This window comes from Zonotrichia albicollis, chromosome 3 (assembly GCF_047830755.1).
Source record: "Zonotrichia albicollis isolate bZonAlb1 chromosome 3, bZonAlb1.hap1, whole genome shotgun sequence".
NCBI classification, from domain to species: Eukaryota; Metazoa; Chordata; class Aves; order Passeriformes; family Passerellidae; genus Zonotrichia; species Zonotrichia albicollis.
Window position 1 is genome coordinate 110,147,049 of NC_133821.1, and position 21,128 is coordinate 110,168,176.

A 21,128-nucleotide genomic window follows, 5' to 3' on the forward strand; every position below is an offset into this window, starting at 1 on the left:
CCCTACTCCATCAAGCAGAAAAAAGCTTGAGTCTCTAAATCAGCCCTGTGATATGATGATAGCCCACGACAAAAGAAAGCCAACCTAATTTCTATATTTTGCTTTTCCTTTTGAGCATAAAAAAGAAAGGAACTTTCATTTGCAGGAAATTATTTCAGGACAGCTCAGGAAACGGGCCACACTTATTTCTCCTGCTGAAAAAGAAGGCATGCATACCATTTATGAGACTCAGGCTAGTTACAGAGCAATTAATAATTCATCATTCCACTCACTTCAGAAGAGTGGAAATAGTTCTGGAAATAGTTGTTTTAAGATGGCATTCTGCAGATGACACCAAGTTGTGTGCGAGCGTTGGTTCACTGGAGGGCAAGAGAGCTCTGCAGAAGGATCTGGTCAGGCTGAATCAATGGGTCAAGGCCAATTATGTGAGGCTTGTGAGAAGTGGCTGAGGGAGCTGGGGCCGTCTGGCTGGGAGAAGAAGAGGCTGCAAGGAGACCTTATGGCCCCCCTACAACTCCCTGAAAGGAGTCTATAGTGAGGTAGGGGTCAGTCTCTTCCCCTGACTAACAAGAAATCAGACAAGAGGAAATGGCCTCAAGTTGCACCAGAGGAGGTTTAGGTTGGATATTTGGAAAAAAATCTTCACAGAAAGGGTTGTAAAACACTGAAAGTGGATGTATAGGGAAGTGTCTGTGTCACCATCACTGGAGATATATAAAAATCATGTAGACATGGCAGTTAGAGCTAGGGTTTATTGTTGGATGGACTAGGCAGTGCTGATTTAACAGTGGAGATTGATGGCTGTAAAGATCTTTTCCAACCTAAACAACTCTGTGATTCTAAGATTCAAAATATCAGCAATGTAGATGTCAGGAAGATTTGGAGTTGCTTCTCACTGTCATCTCATGCATTTTCACGTGCTTGAATTAATTATAAAGTATGTATCCTGTATATATATGCTTTACATTTTTTCCTATATTGACAATTAAATATATATTGTTGACAGTTAAGTTTGATAGAGTCAGTCTTGAAATATGAGTTGTTTTATAAAGTTAACATTTCTTTAATCAACTGCAGTGTAATACAGCATAAGAAAACTTAAAATAACTTTGATGAAAATTTTCTGTAACTTATTCAACAACTTTCTAGAGGCTTGCAAATATTTAATCTTCTCAGAACTGATTTTCAGTGAGATAAATATGTTAAGTTTTGAACAATGGTATCTGGGAAACCAGTGAAGTTAAATGGGAACGTAGGAGATACTACTTATTGTAACATCGTGGGTATGCACACAGGATTTTCTTTGTTGTGCATATGTTAAGCATTGTGAACAGATATTGTGGATAATAACAATAATTTTTTTGAAAGAAAATGCTAATTTTAATTATTTAATGTTATCTTAATTTTTTGGAGCTCTTTTGATGTAGTCCTGTGTTGGAAAGGATTTTGTCTTTTCAATTAAGGAAAAGCAGTGCATTTCAGCTACTGAAGATAAGCCATCTTCAAAGAGCGTGATGCCTCTACAATATCATATTAAATGAAAGTAGACTTAAAAGTAGTGACTGCTGTTAAATACAAGTTTAAGTACAGTGAAAATTAGATAGTGATAGTATCTTCCTTTTCTCCTTACAGGAGAACATTTTACTGCTTCCTTTATCCCACAGAAATAATTCCTCATGAAAATAAAATAAATGACACACTATCTAATGTTTGCAAAAAACGTGCATATTGCTGTCAAACAATGTCCTTTATGCAGTTCTCATGGTTCATCATGATATTTATGCTGAAAGAAAAGTAGCAGCATTGCTGAAGAACATTTTTCCTGATGATGGAATATTGTGACTACAAAAACTGTAATAATTTAATAAATTTGGTACAATGTAAGGACTGTATTTGCTTCAAAATCTGGGATATTGTGCATAATTTGGGTTAGAATGTAACTTTTTGCATCAGATTAGTCTAATCTAGAATTGGCTGTTAAAACCAACGTTTCCGAGGTTTGCCTCAGAGCAGTGCCTGAAAGTTCCATTTCATGTTTAAACTATTGTGGTTGTGTACTAAGCCTGTTAATGAAACTTCAGTGCAGCTGTTTCACTCACATTTCTGACTATTGTTTTGGTTTTCTTGAGTGTTACCAGGGAAGTGAGTGAGCTACTGTGAAAAATGGATATGGGCAATATCCCACAGGGATTGGATTACTGCAGGATATTGTGGAGAAGAAAATGTTAGACTCAAGAACTGGAAGATTTACATATTTGGTTTTGTAGTGAAGATACAGTTTTCTTACTGGCAATGCACGGGATGCTCAGCCACAATCTTCTCATTCCAGCCTTCATAAAACTGCCTCCATTAACTTTAAGCTTTTTCTTCTTTAATCTTTGTCATCAAAACAATTGATAAAATAATATGTATTGCAGAAGCAAACCAAACTGCAGCAGCAATATTAGAAATTTGCCTTTTCTTGCCCCAGTACTCTCCATTTCAGTACTGATACAAATAGTTTCCTCAATTATGTAAAAAGTATTTTTATAAATTGATGTCTCAGATTATTATTTTCAATTGCTTTAGCAAATTTGTCCATTTATAAATTTATTATGCAATAGATGTCATGAATAGAACTTCATTCTTTAATGGGAGTCTGTCATGTTTGAATTTTTTTTAATTGTCTGAGATATTTTGGATTATGATCTGGTGTTGTGCTCCATTATAAACTGACTGTAAAATCTGGCAATTGCTTTTCAAAGAGTGTTTTATTCCTCTATTTTAACTCCTATTGTTTTAAATTTGAGTTTTGCACTAGTAACCTATAGGACTTTTAGTGATTGATTGTCTTGCTTTTGAGATGTAAAAGTTTTCTGATTCCTTTAGTCAGAAAAAGATCTTTATAATCATGCCAAAATGCAACATATGCTCATTCAGGAGCTTTTATATTGCTTGGTTTTGACAGCTTTTTATGAGGGTCTGAGATAATCCATATGGTGCAAAGTATCCTGTATTTATTATCCTTCACAACATGCTACAAACCTCATATTTTCCCTAGGGCTTTTAGGCAGGTAAGATAAGCATATGATAGATAAAGTGGGTAGCAAATCCTGCAGATGCTTCTCTGTTTTGGTTTTTTTTGGTTCTTTTTATTTCTTTTATTGCAAATTTCTCTTTTTATTTTATCGCAAAGGTGCAGAATTTTGACCTTCATTTTTTAGCATGACAGCATATGGGTGAAGAAGTCACTCATCTGTTGTTTCATGTACCATGTAAATGTCATATACTTGTTGAAAACATGCTTAATGGTCCATATCCTCATGAAGCAGTGTAAGTCAAAAGATAGTATTACCAATTGCTGCTGTTTAGTTAGAGATCTGTATTCAATATTTATGAAATGCTGTATTCAATATTTATGAAAAGTGAGAAATATATTCTTGATATAAAATAGCTTCAGGGTCTTTTAATTTTCTTCTTGTCTCCCAAGAAAGCTGGCAATGGACTTGCATCAGCAGCAAGAAGTTTAAGTACTTAGATCCATCAGGGTTTAGCCTGTTTTGTATATTACCAATACAAAAGATTTAGGAAGTTGCTGGACCTCTAAACTGGCCATTGACAGGGTCCTCACGAACTTCTTAGCCACCCACGGTTGTGTTGGTCTTTTTTTACACTCCTTCCTAAAGTGCCTAGTGTAAAACTAAGGGTGAATGAAATACATGTGCTGACTTACCTAATAATTTCTAATTTTTATATGGTCTGAAACTTTTCCCAAATCAGTGGAGCTTACTTGGATAAAGTAGAGGTTTTTTTTTTACTTAGTTCAATTTATTTTTGATGTATTAACACTGGTAATAGAACGACATTTGTATTTTCTTAAATTCACTGTATGTTAAATCCTAAGTAGTTTATATCTGCTACTTAATGTCCAATATACATTGCAGAGATGCCAAGACACTGAAAACAAATGGGTTTGAGAATATAGTTTAGAAATGCAGACATTTTCATTTAATGGGGAATGAAAATAATTAAAACATTGGAAATATTGATACTGATGTCAAGACCTGGATTTGTAAAGTGAAAAATAGGAATGAGTTGATCATGAAGTGTGAAGAAAATTGTAAGGATTCTTTTTTCATTTTGGTTTGGGGATTTTGGACAAAGATAAAGAAATTTAACGTTGAATAGATATGGTAACTATCACACAGATGAGCAGGAAAAATGAACAATATCCCCAGGATATTTTTCAACAGGGAAAAGGGTATTATTAAATACTTGTGAAAAGAAAAAGATACTAACTTTTAACAGCACATGTTGACTATTGGCACAAGTTGCTCAAAAGGTGCACAATTTCTGGTGCTGAAGATTTCTATTACATAATGACACTATTACTGCCTGCTGGCAGAGCATAAGAGTGCCACAGAAATGGTAATGCTGGATTGAAGCAACAGAATCAAAGGAGATTCTGATTTATGAACTGTGAAACTGAAGCCAAATAAGAATCAGAATACACTAAATAGAGGAAAAGTTCTGAAATCTTTCCAGTTGGAACACACGTCTTTTCCAGTTCATTCTGGTAATGTGCACAGTACATTTAGAGAGAGTTAATTTGATTTTAATCCTTTCACAGATTAGTAAAGGAGGAATTAAGCCAATAATATTCCCTCTTGTAACTAATTTTTTTTTTTTAACTTTATCTCATAAATACTTTATAACTTAAACCTTTTTTAATGTATCTTTCTATTTGGGAGCTGGGGTTGTTCAGCTGGAAAAAAAGGAGGTTCAGGAGACAGCATGTTGCTCTCTATAAATACCTGAAAGGAGGTTGTAGCCAAGTGGAGGTCAGTACCTTCTCCCAAGTAACAAGATGAGAGGAAATGGCCTCAAGTTGCACGAGGGGAGTTTAGGTTAGATATTAGGAAAACTTTCATCACAGTATTGGTTGTTAAGCATTGGAAAAGGCTGCCCAAAGTGTGACCTTCACTGGAAGTATTTTTTTTTAATTTAGAGGTTGCAGTTAGGGACATGGTTTAGTGATGAACTTTGCAATATTAGGTTAGTGGTTTGACCGGTGACCTTAGAGGTCTTTTCCAACCTTAATTATTGTATTATTCTGTCATATTTCTCCCTTTTTAATTACTTAAAACACTCTGGAAGTAATGACTCTGTGGATGCTAGAGAGCAGCAACAGCATCTCACTAAAAAACACAGATAAGAAAACTGATCTCTACATAGGTTGAATAGGAGAATGTATTTATTATATCTGCTGCAGAACAATTATTACGGAAAGAGACCATCCATGAATTTATACTTACCCAGTTTCCTCTGTGAATAAGAATAGATTTCTGTAGCTTAAGATCATTTTTGTGCACAAATACCAGAAATAAGTTTCAAGTACAGAGTATCACTGCAGTCATGTTCTATTAATCCCAGAGATTTCTAAAATACCAGTAAGGCTGAACTTCTGAACTTTTTTTTTTTTAGGAGAACATCTTAAGCTTCAATAGTAGAATCTACTGTACCACCACAACACTAATGGTTGTACTGTTCTTTGAAGTGTCTTTATTGTGAAAAACAAAAGTATATTTTTATTTTAGATTCAGAAATTAATTTTTTTCAATACTAGAAATTGCTGTTGTTTGTCTATCTTTATCGCAAAAAGCAAAGAAACAACTTGCCTCTCTTACTGACTGCTGCATATCGCCAAGTGCCTTATCTGTTAGAGATATTGTCTAAACAATTTATGTATTTGCTGGAGGCTTTACCTCAGGACATGTCTTTAGCTGTTGTCTGTTTAAGAGTATTGAAATCCTGTTCTATCCCATGTGATCTTCTATACAATAGTTCTTAACTCTATTGTTCACATTATTAATTTCACAGAACATTCAAAATTTTCTTACCAGAATAATTCAAATTGCTATTTTTTTAAAATAAAGTAATAATATTATCATCTGAGTTTTTAATATATTATAAATATTTTTTCCTTATAAAAAGTAATTGAATGTACCAGTATCCTGTTTCTGAATGGATTTCAGTTTTAGGAAAAGCAGACATAATATATATAATGCACACAATCTAGTATTTCCTTTTATACACTTAAATGCACTGAGGACTTTGATTTTGTAATCAAAGTGATTTTAAGAACTCAGGTTTTCACATATGATATCAACATATTTTATAAAATTTGTGCATATTAATAAGGAGTAAATATACTAGCTATCATAAACAAGCTTAGTGGAGAAAAAACAATGTAAGTTTTAAAAAATATTTATAGAACTTCTTTTCTCTCTGTGGATGAAAGTATATAATGATTTAAACATAGCAGCATAAAGTAAAATAAGCTACCATTTTTATCTAAGTTAAAATTCCTAAAATTTCTTGGGTTTAAATTTTCAGGCCAGAAGGGAACATTATTTGACCACCAAGGGACCAGTAGTTTGACCACTTCTATATCCTGAATGATCAATATTTTATTTGAAGTCTATCAAAAACATAGACTTCATTTAAATCAAGCCGTTCTATTAAATATTTTCCTAAGATACACTTTACCATGATCACCTCTTCCTAAACCCACAGCTTTGGTGGGCAGTTTATGTTTACAGATCATTCTGTCTGGCAAACCCCAGCCAGTGCTTCAGTAAAAAGCTGAAAAAAAAAGGTGGATAAAGATTCTCTTCTGACCCTGCTAACCCAATGTCTCAGGTATTGAGGTAATGCTCAGGACTGAGCCAACAGTGCAGACATATAAGAGGTGTAATTCACTCTCACCACAAAGATATTTTTGTCTGCTATATACCCTTTCACTGGTCTGTTATTTGAGACATGTTCAGAAAATGGAGAACGAAAATAATTAGATGGTTCTGTAGTGGGAGAAAAATGCTGATAGGCACTGCACATTGCATCCAGAAACCTGAAGACAGACATTTTTTTAAAAGTCATTGTACTGCAGCAGATATGAGGCAGCAGGAGTATTTGAAAGATGATGCAAGCAATCCTTTTCTCCTCTGAATAGAGCAGGATATGCAAAGAGCAGGACAGGGAGTGTGGCAGCCTTGTTTACTGAGACAGTGCTGTGTGAATTCTGTACACTGTAACTCCTATGTAGCAAGAGGGAAGCTGGCTTTCTGCTTTATCCCACATGAATCCCTTTCAGTCAGAGTTATCTGGAGGCAGAGAGACTGCACCTCTTCTGAAAGCAAATAAGCTTTTTTTTTTCCCTGAAGGGCAGGATGGAGCTTGCAGAGAGTCTGCGGCAACAGCGCAGACAGAAAATCCTGAAAAAAGCAGATGAAGGAGAGACAAAAGAAGGAGGTTTTTTTTAGGACAAATTATATCTAGTAGAAAATTTATTTCAAGTTAGAGAATAAATTTGCTTTCAAGGATTTTATTTAATCATACTTATTGCTACATTTTCATTATTAAAAAAATCTTTTAAGAATGTAGTTATCTTATGTGCTAAATAAAGTCTGTCCTTAAAGAGGGGGTTCATGACTTTTTGGATAAGTTACTACAACAAAAAGGAGACAATTCAGAATGCCTGAATGTTAAAGGGACACTTTTGACCTCAAAAGACTTGGTTGTTTTTTCCATGTTTAAACCACTTTATTCTTCTTCTTTCCTTGTTTGGCTGCTGGCCCAAGTTTCCAGGGCTCATATAGGGTCCTTTGCCTAAGGTGCCATTCAAACCACACCTGTCACTATATAAGGTGCCAGTGAGATTATCTAGGCTCCACCATATCTACTGTATATGGTGGAGCCCACAGCCCTCCACTAACTTCAGAGTTTCTTTAAAATGTTAGCTTGAAGTTTGCCTTCTTAAAATTATCAACTTAACTTTGTTTCAGAAACAATTTCTGCCAGCAAACAATCGCGGGGTTGTACTGCTCATGCTACAGGATGATATTCCTTTCGAGCTGTGTAGGAAAGACCTTGGTCCTGCCTTGCCAGACATGGCAGAATACCTTTTGCTATTCCAAAGTCACAACAGCAATTACTTTATTCATTCAGCAAGAACTAAGATTCCACAGAGAAAGGAGTAGTGGAAATGGATAAAAACTAGAAATTATGTCAGAGAAACTGGGCATTAATATTTTTTTGTATCCTGCATTTAGTTTTCGTAAATTAAGAATAGTGAAAGTAGACTTTCTGCTTGCACAGTTGTCTGAGTACAGGAAAAAAACCCTACCTTGCACTGATCAAGTCTTCTACTAAAAAAATGTTTAAAACTTATGGGACTTTTTTCAGCTAAGTAATTTTATTTTATTTTGCATCAATGCAATGTTAAAAAGAAATCCTAATTGAAATAAAAACTCATTATGAAATGGAAATGTAAGGTGTTGCACATATTTTTTAATTTTCCAGACTGGCTATTTTTCACAAACTTCTTATGAATCAACAGAGAAGAAGCAACTGCCTTTTCCTTGTGATATCATCGAACACAATGGATTTAATTTTACTAAATTGATCCTAATAACAGTTAATAGTGATTTAGTACCACCAATTAGTTTGATACAAACTGTTGTTTTACAGCCTCTTTAAAATAAAAGCTTATTTAGTCATGCTACATCTTGTGTATAAATCACATTCTACATATTCTCAGAACTCTACCTTAAAGCGGACACTCATAAAAATTTAGAATCATGCAAGTGACAAATCTGTCGTGTATTGTGAAATTTTCTTCCTCAGTTTGTTTAATTTTAAAAAATGCTAGAAATGTTTCTGTCATAGCTACTTTATTTTGCTTTGGATCTCAAAAGAGATCGTTAGTGTCACTTATAAGAATTAAAATTTTCTGCATTATCTTCTGAAGGAGCTAATTGCAGGGGCAGAATCATGAAACCAGTAAAATAGGACTCTAATAACAGGCCAATAGCAATACATCAGGCTTTGTTCTGTATTATTTTCTATGGAACATCCGAAGGCACTTATGGATCCTAAAAGTGGGTTCAGTGTTCTGTGGCTGCTTTGGCCACATGTCATAGACATAGAACTTGTATGAAGGAGAGCACAGATAGGGTATAGAGATCAGAAATAACATTGGCCAGCAGAGCTGATGTAAATATGAATTCCCACAATGTAACTATTTTTTATTATAAACAGTCTGTAATATTCACTTAAAATTACAGTATTCCAAGTCTAAATCCAACTCTAAACTTCCTGCTCTCTGCATACTAAAATACAGTACTCTCATTTGAGCCAAGATTTTCCATAAATGACACATCTACCTCAATTTTAAATAAGTGCATACAGTTTTCTAAGTTTAATTTCTGTAAGTAGTATCTGTGGTTGGCATGGTGTGAGCAGCAAGAAACCAGAAGCAGGAAACTGCAAAGACAGAAAGGGCCAGAGGCATAGATAGTTGTTTTTTTCTTTAGCTATAGCTAAAGTAGTAAATTAAACTAAAATCTGTAGGCTGGTCTCTGAACTGAGACCAACTGGCAAGTCTGAGGTCATGTCTATAAAAAATTTTATGGTAGAATAATTTGGTAAGGTGAATTTGAAATGATTCCTGAATTGAACTAACCAGTGAATTTTGTAAGTTTCTGAATTGAAGATAATGCGTAGCTTCCATAGGTACTGTAACAGGAACAGTGATGACTTTGTAAAAATATGGATGATTCCATGTCCGGATTTGAGCTCAAGTTGTGGACTTTAGCATAGTAGTGTAAGTGTAATTTCTGTGAAAAGGGGATACTATATTTATTTATTTATTAGAAAATGAAACAGAGTTCATTTCCTTTCTTTGTTGTATTATTAGAGAAATTTGCATCATTAGTTTCATTGTTCTTATTTGTTTAGTTAAATCACAGTTAAATGTAAGACCAGACCAAGTAATCAGCTTCAGGCTCAGGAAATATGAATATCAGGGAAATGAGAATAAATAGATGTTGACTAATGGGTTTATCTACAACTTGGAAATGTGTGTTACCTGGTGTCTCAGCAGGGCAAAGTCAGCACAACAGATTACAGCATTGTAAAATTATGCATTTTACTGCAGAGTGAAAATATAATGACTGTGAGTGAACTGGTATATATTCTATCTAGATAAATCTACTGCAGGTAATAAGAGATTCTGCCCTATTCTGTAACTGTTATTAGTATGGAATTTCTGGGGTTTTCTCTGCTGAAGGAAGGTTTCAGGTTTATAGAATTGTAGGGTATTTTGGGCTAAAAAGGGCTTCAGGAAGTCTTTAGCCCAACCTCCAGCTCAAAGCAGGGCCAGGCAAGGTCAGAACAGGTTGCTCAGTGCTTTATTGAGTCAGATTTTGTAAACCTCCAACACTGAAACCTGCAAAACTTTCTGAGTAGAGGGGTCCAGATGATCGATTCCTAAAGTTGCCTCAAACACCTTTGAAAAGCTGTAAAGATTTCAAAACCAGTGCTAGGTAAAAATTGATGCAACCTTTTAAATGTGCCTTAAGAAAAAGTTTCTCTTGATTGTAGTGACAGTAGGTTTATTGTTTTGTCAAAATTTTACAAAAATAAATATTCTACTGCAAGGAACAGTTTGTGTATGAAACCAGAAAATGTAAGCCTCCACTACTGAGTGAAAAACAAGTTGTCTTTTTTTAAGCTAATAAACCTATAAATAATAACTAAATATAATTATAAGTGAAATATGTTCTCAGCTTCATTTTAAAAAATTGTCTTCAATACAGTTGGGGAATTAGGAATTGTTTAATGATATATTATAATAAAACTTCTTTACTTTTGGTGGTTCACAACTCATGTTTGGTATAGATGCTATAAATATCTTGTTGCTTTTGTATAATAGACAGAATACTAATATTACAACCTAAACAATTCAATGGTATTAGTGAATTATTTATTGTTGTTTAGCATGACCACATTCAAGTTAAATTTCTAGAGACAGGTGAAAGTTTCAATCTTGTTTCTAGAACAAAAGATTTTCCTTTTCTATCAGAAAAAAATCTAAAAGAATTTTTATTCCCAGCAAGGCTGCATGGCATGACTGACAAAGTACTTTTTCTGAACATCCCTCTTTCCCTCCTCTGCTTCTACCCTTTGTTTTGTTACTTTTTTACCATTTTATGATAATCCTAAAAATGTCTTTTAATCATCACTGAAAAATGTCAGAAGGTAAAGACATTATGTAAAAGGACTTGGATTTCATACAGATGTTGCCATGTTTAGGGACTGTTATATCAATAGTTATCAAATTATTGTCTGACCTTTCCGTCGTTCCAACCTGCTAGGCATTGAGCAATGGGTTTCGTACTGTTTAGACAGAATTCATCTTCAGGTTATAATTAATAGGCCAGTATTTAATCACTAGATTTGTGTGATTACAAATGAGGAAACTGTGAACTATTACTGCTGGCTTGGACTGAGGCACAATTACTGGTAGCTTACCCAGCAAAAGTGCTTGAGAGTTGCTGTATGCATTTCTACATTTATAATTATGCAGAAAACCCTGTCGTCTTACTTGACCTTTAAAGCACCCAATGTGCTGATTGTTGAAAAAGTATTTTAAAAGCCTGATGGAAATTTCATAGAGTGCATATGTGACCCAGTGATTGTATCATCAGCAAATGCTAAACAATGGTTTAAAGTCATTATTCTAATTTGGCCAGACCCTGCTAGATTCAATCAAACACAATCAGAGGTGCATGGCTGACATTCTAACAAGCTTACGGCAAAGGCAGCTCATGCTTTGAATTGCATTAACTTGTTTTCTGAAACCAAATGCTGGGAATTATTTTCAAAATATTCTTTTAATATATGCACACAAAAATACTTTCACATATCTATCATATAAGCTATTAAGGACAAGCTAAAAATATGTTTAAAGCTAACGTGGAAAGAACAACATCAATATGGTGTTTGTGTGATAGAAGTACATACATGGTCATGTAACTAGTTACAGTGTTAACATCTGAAAACCTGTAGAAGAAATAGTAATTAAGAGAAAAACAGATGTTGTTTGAGCAGCTGTACTTCACTTAGCACATCTGTCAAATAGTTAAAAAGAAAAGCCTGGCAGTTCCTCCCTGACCCTCTTCCACTCCATCTTAAGAATTGCACTGCGTTAAAACAAGTCTAACTTTAAATATTTCTGAAATACCGCTATATTTTTATTATGTTTTTTTTCATTATTACAATATCATTTTATGAGAAAGAGAAGTAATTTCAGATATTTGCAAAATCATATTTTTTTTGTTTGAAGTCTCATTGTCACTCTTTTCTGTAGAATGATATGTCCAGGATGTCATACTGGGTTCCAACAGCAGTAAAAATTTCTTGACCATTGCAAATAGAGCTACAGAGAATGATTGTGCCAGTTACACACATTATCAGCAAACTCCCTTTGTAAGGCATTAATGAAAATGGTGTGTTACAGAACCTCGTGTGTGTTCTTAGACATACAACTATCGCATAATATCCAAAAAACATGGTAGGAAAAACATTTCTTTCCTTGATTCGGGACACATTTGCCTCCTTTTTTGCATTCATGTTAGCTATTATCAAGGTCAGAAAAATTTGAGGGGAGAACAAAAAATCCCCTGAATCAATTCATTAAGACACTAGTTTTCAGTCCACAGAATCAAAACCCCAATTTATTTATCTTTTTCATTAGTGATTTTAGCAACAAACCAAAATTTTTTATTCTTCACCTGAAGTTGTTTGCCATAGGATGGACAGGCCATGTTGCATACACAAATATTTATAGGCCTTTCTGTAAATATGTATCACCATGTTTGCACATTGTTCTGAAAGTATCTCAGAAGAGAATTACATGGAAAACATAAAGAACTGTTTGCAAATGTTACTAATGCTAGCTGCCCACTATGTCTGTTAAAAACACATAGAAGACTTTATGATGTGAGAATCCATATACTACCATATGACAGAATATAATGAAGAAAGTTTTTGATGCTCTTTTTTGTAAGAAATTTCAAATTTTGTTTTGTATTGTCAGAAATAAACTGAATTCATACAATACCTACTGCATCCTACCCAAATTGCTTTTGTAGACCTGTGAGTTTTTGGTTTGTGATTTTGGTGGTTTTTTTGGTTTGGTTTTTTTAGGGGGTTTTTGTATTTGCTATTTTCACATAGATTTTTTGTGGCACCCATATTACAAGGACACTTGGATAGCTTTAAATACAGAGCTGATAGAACTCTGATTTGTTTCAGGTACAGAGAGAGGATAGGCTAAAAGAAATTCCCCCATGAGAGACTGGTTTAGTTCTGATATTTCCTTATTGTGCTTTCTTACATGAAGATAGAATGATTGCTGCCAGCTGGTTATTGGAATGCAAATGACCTTTACATCATTTAAAAGACTTGAAAGAAACCAAGTTGTTTGGTTGGTACCTTCTGTTTGTTTTTGCCAATTTATGGGTGCTGTTAATGGCAACATTTTTAAGAGGGTATGTGAGTGAGGGAGGGAAATAGGAATGTATATATTAATTTCAGGGCCTAATATTACTGACTTCAGCTTTAGGAATGATGCTTTTGAAGATAAGTAATACAGATTATTATAGTACCTCTGCACTTTCTAAAATGCAGCTTGTTTTAAATTGCTTTTGTGATTTGTGTGTGTGTGATGAGAAAGAGGGATATTTAAAATATTTCAGTTAAATTGTTGTATTTTTTGCAAATAAAAAGTCTTCTTGCTATCATTCAAAATTTTCTAACTCTTTTTATTCAGTCATTTTTGTGCTTTGGCTTTTTTTAGCAATTAAACTGCCCGGATTTACAATATGGCTTCATTTTAATAGAATTTCAAACCACAAAGACAAGGCAACTTACAGCTTGTTAAACAGCTTCTTTTACATTTATAGTTCTATAATACAAAACATCTATTTATTTGATTTTCTTTCCTTGTTGGTTTATTAATAGCCTAATTAATTTGTCAGATAGTAATGTAAGCAATATAGGGTGGTAAAATGTGTCTATTTCTGAATTTGTGCAGGCAAGGCATGGTACCATGTGAAGCAGAAATGTCAATCCTGAAGTTAGCTTCAAATACAAGTATAACTAGAAATTTCTGGTCCAGTTCTCATTGGCTTGAAACAGGATCCATATTTGTTGGTGGTTTGCCTCATCCTTATGCAGCAAAACAGGTATTTATTATTATTTCTTTTTATTTAAAATTTGTATTATTATGTTGAATATTATATAACTGAAGAGATTTAAACCATGCAAAAAATAAAAATTACAACTTTTTGACAGTTACATCTAATATGGTCCCTTGTAGAGTATTGCCCATGTGTGGGACTTTGGTGAGTGTTTGTCTTGAGTAGGCAGAGTGAAGGAACACATATGATAAATTAAGAGGAGGTGCCTGTTACATCAAGTGCTAGTTCTATGAGGATGTGAAAAGTATAACTGCAATGGTTTCCAAAACAGAGAAGGCTCTGTTTGCATCCTGTGCTGGCTCAGACAGGTGTATGTAAAAATGGACCAGGCAAGAGAAAGCAAACCCATGAAACGGCATTAATGAGTGAGATGGCACAGGAGCTTGAATTTGTGGGGGTCTGTATGCAGCTCAGGTAACCATGTGTGCAGGGATAAGCAGTGCAGTGAGGCTTGTACAGAGTTAGGGAAGAGGAATCCCCACAGAGTCATGCAGAGAGTTGGAGACAAGCAGATCATTACTCAGTTGTTCTTGTGGAGGATTTTGGGGTGTGTAATCACAATAACAGGTACACATCACTTAAGTGATTTCCAATATTTTTTCTTTCAAAGGATGAGTTTAGTTAGCAATTTCTATTCCAGTTTATGACACTCAAACTCTTCTAACTCATGCTAACACAGATCAAAGCCCCAGGCCCTCTAATTCATTTGAGAGTGGCACCACACACCCAGGGCACCCTTAGGCCAGCTTCCAGCAGCATGGCCCCTGTACAACACAGCTCCCAGTGCAGGTGGTTCAGCCTTCTACATCTTGTCAGGTGTCTTAGTATGGAGTGCACCTCAGCATCTAAGGGGCTATGTTACAGTTATGTACAAATATTTGAATTAAATTTTTGACATAAGGTGCCAGTGACCTCACTAGTTACATAGCTCCAAGTCGGTCTCTGACTTTCGCTGATCCAAAGCCAACCCGTGCTGCCACCTGGGCTATTTAACTCTCTTGTGTCATTCTCAAATGTGCTTCCAGAATGTAAAACTGTTCATCCTTGCATAAAAAGAGTATCTTTGAGTGTTTGTGTTTTCCAGCTTCCAATTTCCAATTTATTTCCAATTTCCAATTTGAAATAAATTAAACTGTTAGCACTGAGATGCACTGCAAGTCTCATTTAACCGAACAGGGATCTTTGGATTGGTGTCACCCCATAACTGGAGCAAAGTTAGACTGCAGGGGTTTTGTTTCTCCAGTGCACTGTAAAAACTGGACATATGTAGTCCAGTTTTCATTTTTTAAGCCATACTTTAGGGTATGCATTACCCTGTGCAATTTATTTAACCTTTTTATTTCTGTTCCATTCTTCAGTAAGTGAAGGTCATCTTATCGTGAGGCAAATAGAGTCATTTCAAGCACCACTATGTTTTTGATACTACTACTGTAGTCTAGCATTTCTAGATTGCTTTCACCTTATAATAAATTGCACAATAATCAATGACAAGATTGACAATATTATTGACAAGACTGTTGAAATCCAACCTAAATGTTCTTGTGAATAAGTGCTTTTTAGATTGTAAAGTATTTCACAAAAAGTATACTTCTAAGGAGCTCATACTGACATTAAAAGAACACATCAAGTAGTATTCATAGTTATAAAACTTTTCCCTTAATTCAGATGTTCATACACAAACTATACCTTCATCTGGAATATTTATCCTCAGTTGTATATAAAATTTTATTTATTACAAAAATGTATCCATACCAATGAGATATATAAAAATTATATTTTCAATGTTTAAATGACCTTTCTTTTAGAAGCTAAGAAATTTTTTGGAGGATGCCTCAAAGAATTTATAGCAAAGGCTTAGAAAAGTTCAATTCATGTAGTGTATTTTGGAGAAGATAAGCAATTTGTTTGAGGGATATAATAATAATGTGTATATGAGAATGACTTTTGAGATGAAAAATAGCTCTTTACTAGCTAAAGGCCAGATAAAATCCAGAAAAATAAATTTATATTAGGGAAGTTCAAGTAGAAATTAAACACAATGGTTTAAATTGCTAAAAATTTTGCCTGCATATGTTGGATTGTCATATCAGCATGGGCTTTCCTTCTTTGAGAATGTTGCAGTTCAATTTTATTCTTAGTACAGGATTAATAGGTGAGATGTTGTGGTTCATGATTGTTATCTAAATTAGGTAACAGATGTGGGACATGTAAAAGTGCTCAAGCTGGTGATACTTAACCTCTGTTAGTACTTGGAAAGCATATGTTCCTATAACTTCCCCAAAAAGGCAAAAATATATCCTCTGCACTCTGTTGCCTCTCTAGTTTTCCACTGAGCTTTCTTGCAGCTTTCTTTATGTTTGAGGTTACCTCAGCCTTTATTTCACTTTATTTTCTTTGTATATTTGTGATTCTTGTATTTACTTTGATCTTAGTATCTAATTTTTCTTATTTTTTTTGTTTTTTCAGCTTCAGGGAAGTTCAATTTTCCTTGGCTTCCCTGTCAAAATCGGTAGGGTCCAGGACAAATATAGTCTATAAAGGCTAGGTTTTTTTCCCTTCTGTCAGGGAATGGAGAACTGCCTGTCCAAGTACTCTTTATGTGGGCTTTTCAACCCCAGCAGTAGGAAACCACTCCAGAAAGTTTCTTTTCCATCACTTTAGACCCAGGCAGTCAGGCTTCTATTGTAAAATGTTCCTCATCCCTGAAACAGTGTAGGTCTGTTTCTGACCTTCATCCTGCAGTTTGCTTCAAGGGAAATTTCTGCTCCAGCTGAGACTCTGCTTTTTCTGACAAGTGTTCTGATCACTCTTGGAGTCAAGTTTGATAATGACCCTTGTGATATCTGTAGTATTCACCTAATAATACATTGTCTTGTTTTAGCTCCATCTCTCACAGGACTAGTTCACTCTGCTGTTCACTCTGGCTCTCCTACCTGCCAATATTGTGGAACTTGCAGAGAACAATGACTTCAGACCCCAGACTTCTTCAGTTTCTGACTAATAGGAACTTCTAGATGTTGGTACCAGAAACTGTTGACATGGGAGTCATGTATTACTGGAATTGGCTCATGTTAAATGATTCATTTCTAGGATAGATTCCTCTACTTTTCATTTTGATTGAAGTTTGAGATGACCTAAAAGCCTAAGGGGTAAAATATTGTGTCCTCTGATGATTTTCTATACATTTTCCTAATCAGCACTGAAATGTCCATTGTTCTTTCAATATATTTCTTCTTGTTTTCTGTATGCTTATTATTTGGTACTCCTTAGAGTCAGAGTGCTATTAGCACTCTGTAAGGCAAGGTACAACAATTCTACTGATTTCTCTCATTCTGCCACAGTCTCTTCAGGAGATCAGAGCTTTACCCTGAAGCAGTGATGCATTTAAAATAATATCTGTGACATCTGGGAAAGCAATGTCATAATACTCAACAGGTTGCTTCAGTATTCAGAAGATCTCAGACCTCCCAGATCTCAGTCCTAGTGAGAAACACTAGAGCAAGTGGTGAGAAACACTAGAGCAAGATAAAGTTATGGACTACTTAACTAAACCAGACATAAAGTACCACAAATTCAGAGAGACACTTATTAGCAAGCAACCCTAGCAGATGTTATCACTAGGCCACTTTCCGTTCCCTCTGAAAGCCTAGAGCAATCAGAGAAACCCCCTGATGACAGTAGAAAAAGACAAATGTGATGTTATATTCATCTTAAAAAAGGAAGATGGGTAACCATGAGCCTGTCAGGTCAATGGCACCACTATGTTCCTGATACTAATATAGAAACAAATGAAGGACAAGCACATCCTTAGGAGCAGCCAGCATGGATTTACCAAAGGGAAACTCTGCCTGACCAGTATTGCTTACATTCCCTGGCTCTGTGGGCAAGGGGAGGGCAGTGGATAAGCCTTACTTCATTTCCCAGACAGTTTCACTCCCAACTCTGTCTCCTACCTCTAAGTGGCACAGGAGGGTGAAAAATGGGGATTATAGTCAGACCATGACACTTTGTCTCTGCCTCTTCTTCCTCCTACACATCTACAGTTCTCTTAGCTATCCACAGGCCAAAGATGGAAAAAGTATTTGACTTGGTATGAATTCTGGAGGATCTGAAGATGTGGATAGAAATCACGGTAACAGATACGTTCACTGAACCACCTTAAATGAATTCATCCAAGTTTGAGTACTGCAGTCTGCTTCATGCACAGCAAGAAATTGGTTTTATGACTCTGTAAACTGTCCTTTGCAACGTTTAGTGGAGTTATCTGACAGTCTAGGAAGCCATTGCTGCGCAGTCAGAATGAAAGCTAAACTCTAAATAGGTGCCTGGCAGACATCTTGTCCTGCTGCCTCACTACAGTGAATAAAATCCTCTTCAGTTCTGTGCCAGCTTAGATTATTACTTATTTTTGTATTCTATGCTATTTCTTTGATAAAGAATATGATGTGTATAGCTCAGACTTGCTGCAGGTAAATGGCAAAATAATTTGAACAGTTTAATAGCATCATCTTTTTAAAACATTGGGGTTTTAAACCTATTTATGATCACTGTTTTTTAAGACATAAAAATCAAAAGAAAGGAAGAGAAATGAAATTACACACAGAAAAAAACCCTTTCTGATCAGAAATTGAGAAGAGATATTGTTTCTGAAATGTCAAGACATGTTTCAGAATAATTATTTTCATGCTAGTTTTAGTATTGTTAATTGTTTACAATAGCTTTTTCTCTGCAGAGAAGATTGGTACACTCAAAGGGAAATTAAATATTGTTTTCAAATATCTACAGCAGTAGCAGTTGATTGCAGTAATACTGTTATTTCTGCTGCTATAATTGTTCCAGTAATTTATATTTCTACACTTAATAGTATTTTAGTATTGAGAATGTGAAATGTCATTATATCTTCATATTACTTTTCAACTCAAGCCATTCTCTATAATTAAACCTTGCAAGTATTAAAACAGGGAAGTTTTAGAAGGAAAGGAAGCTTCTGTACCAGGAGAGCAATCTTCTAAATAAAAATAAATTATTAAGGGGAAGGTGTGCAAATACATATGTGGGCATCAATATGTTATCAGTGGGGAAATGGCAACAGATAATTGAGTGATATTCTCAGGATCATGGATCATAGTGTGTTAATGTTGAAGGTGAGGTGAAAATCATTATATATGTAAAGACTCAGACACAGAAGTCCAGAGGGCTTGTACTTCAAATACAAATGTGTAAAGTACACTATGCATATGTAAGAACACATATTGTTTTTCTGTGAAAAAGAGATAATGTGATATCACAATCATATGTACTGCCCAGTTTTAAGATATTCTCAGGTATATACATATGTTGATAAAAATGTTTTAAACATTTTAATAACCAACTGCTAAAACATGCAAAATCATGTTCTTTCTCTTTTTATAATTCATCCACAGAATTCAGTGGCATTGATGAAGAAATGGACAATGTGGAGCAGATGTTACAAAATACCGAATCAGACCCTTAATTTAGAATGATCCAAAAGCAATTTGCTCTATGTTACAGCTGCTGTGCTTCCATAGACTAACACAACAGTAACCCCTCTGTAACTGTCTAGTTAGAAACAGTTTATGATCCATTTCCCGTGCCAGAGCATTGCAAAGCAGTGGGAGAATTTAGTGCAATCTGTGCACAGCACTTTAGATTTGATTATCTGGCATTCACCTTATCTGATAAATCTTGGGCTCTGACAGCAGCTTTCATGCTATAATTTATAATAATATAATATGTACATGATTCCTTAGCATCCTGCTGCAGTAATCGTTGGATGTGAGCAAATTACAGTGGTCCTGACCCAATTAATGCTCTCTGGCCTGCATTGTTCAGCCTGAGAAGATTCTGGGGAAGCCAAAGGAAAGAACATCCAATCTGTCACAGGATTGCAAGGCATGCTAGATTGTTACATGGCCGCAACTCTTTGCTATAGTGGTGCAAGCAAGAATGGGGAGCAGAAACCCTAGAGGGGCAGTTCTTGAATGTCCATACATTTCCTGTTGTTCCACTGCATATCTGAAATTTCCATATTTAACTATTAAAAATCATATTTTTTAAAATAATTTTTAGGCAGAGTCATTATGGGGTTTTTGTTTGTTTGTTTTTTTTTTTTTTAAATCAATCATAAATCTGCCTAGGAATTATCCAAAGAATATTTCATATTTTTTATAATTTAAAGAATTGTCTGATCCATCGGTTTAAGATCTAGCTCATGATAGACTAAGTGGAAGCCACTTGCCACGCATTAGTCTTCCCTCTAGGTATAGTGAAATATAGGTGTTCAGATTGTAGTAGCTGTGCAATAGAGTTTAAGGTTCTACTGTGGCACAGAAAACCAAAATCAGCAGCGTTGACTCTTTTATCCAGAATCTCATTGTGGTTTTAGTGCTACATTTCTGAAATTGTGAGTTGTTCCTGTTTGCATCAATTCTAGAATCTTTATTTTTCAAAAAATGGGATGAAATTTTTTGTCCTTATATTTATGCCTCTCCCTTTTAACTTGACTTTCACTACACACATTATACATCTTCTAAGTCTGCTCTGTTGTCAGGTTAGTGATTTACAATATTCAGAAAGGCTCTTTCAGGGTGTTTGTTGATTTGAAATGCATTTTGCATTCTGAGGAGAATCTGACTTCTTTTTGAATCTTGGCATGACAGCCTTAGATCCTGACATGTATTATTCTAATGTCCTACTTAGGATATGCTTTGACTCTGCTTTTGCATCGCCTGAATGCTTATCTTAATTAAGAGCACCACTTACTGTTACTCAAGATATTGTAAATATTTATGCACTTTTATATACTAAATAAATATTTGTCACATCATCAGAAATACTTCTACATATCAATTTTCCATTGGCTGCTATCATATTTTCGGGTATTTGTTCTTCTTTAGATTGGTAAGTCATGGTAAGGCTCTGTTCTTCTATAATTAAGCATTACTCTGAAGTCAGGGTTCCTCTCTCTTGACTGGAGAGATGTTTTGCCTGTTCTGAATAGTTTGTTTTGACCAGCGTGTGTTT

The 21,128-nt window shown here is 34.9% G+C and overlaps 1 protein-coding gene across 4 annotated transcripts in view; it reads left to right on the forward strand.

Annotated features, from left to right (window-relative positions):
* The window catches only part of EYS (eyes shut homolog), a 790,428-nt gene that overhangs the window by 527,807 nt on the left and 241,493 nt on the right, over positions 1-21,128 (forward strand). For all 4 annotated transcript variants that reach the window (XM_026791587.2, XM_074538459.1, XM_074538460.1 and 1 more), the window contains one exon: positions 13,919-14,069. In XM_026791587.2, coding sequence (XP_026647388.2) covers positions 13,919-14,069 — 151 coding nt within the window. The remainder of the gene's footprint in view (positions 1-13,918; positions 14,070-21,128) is intronic.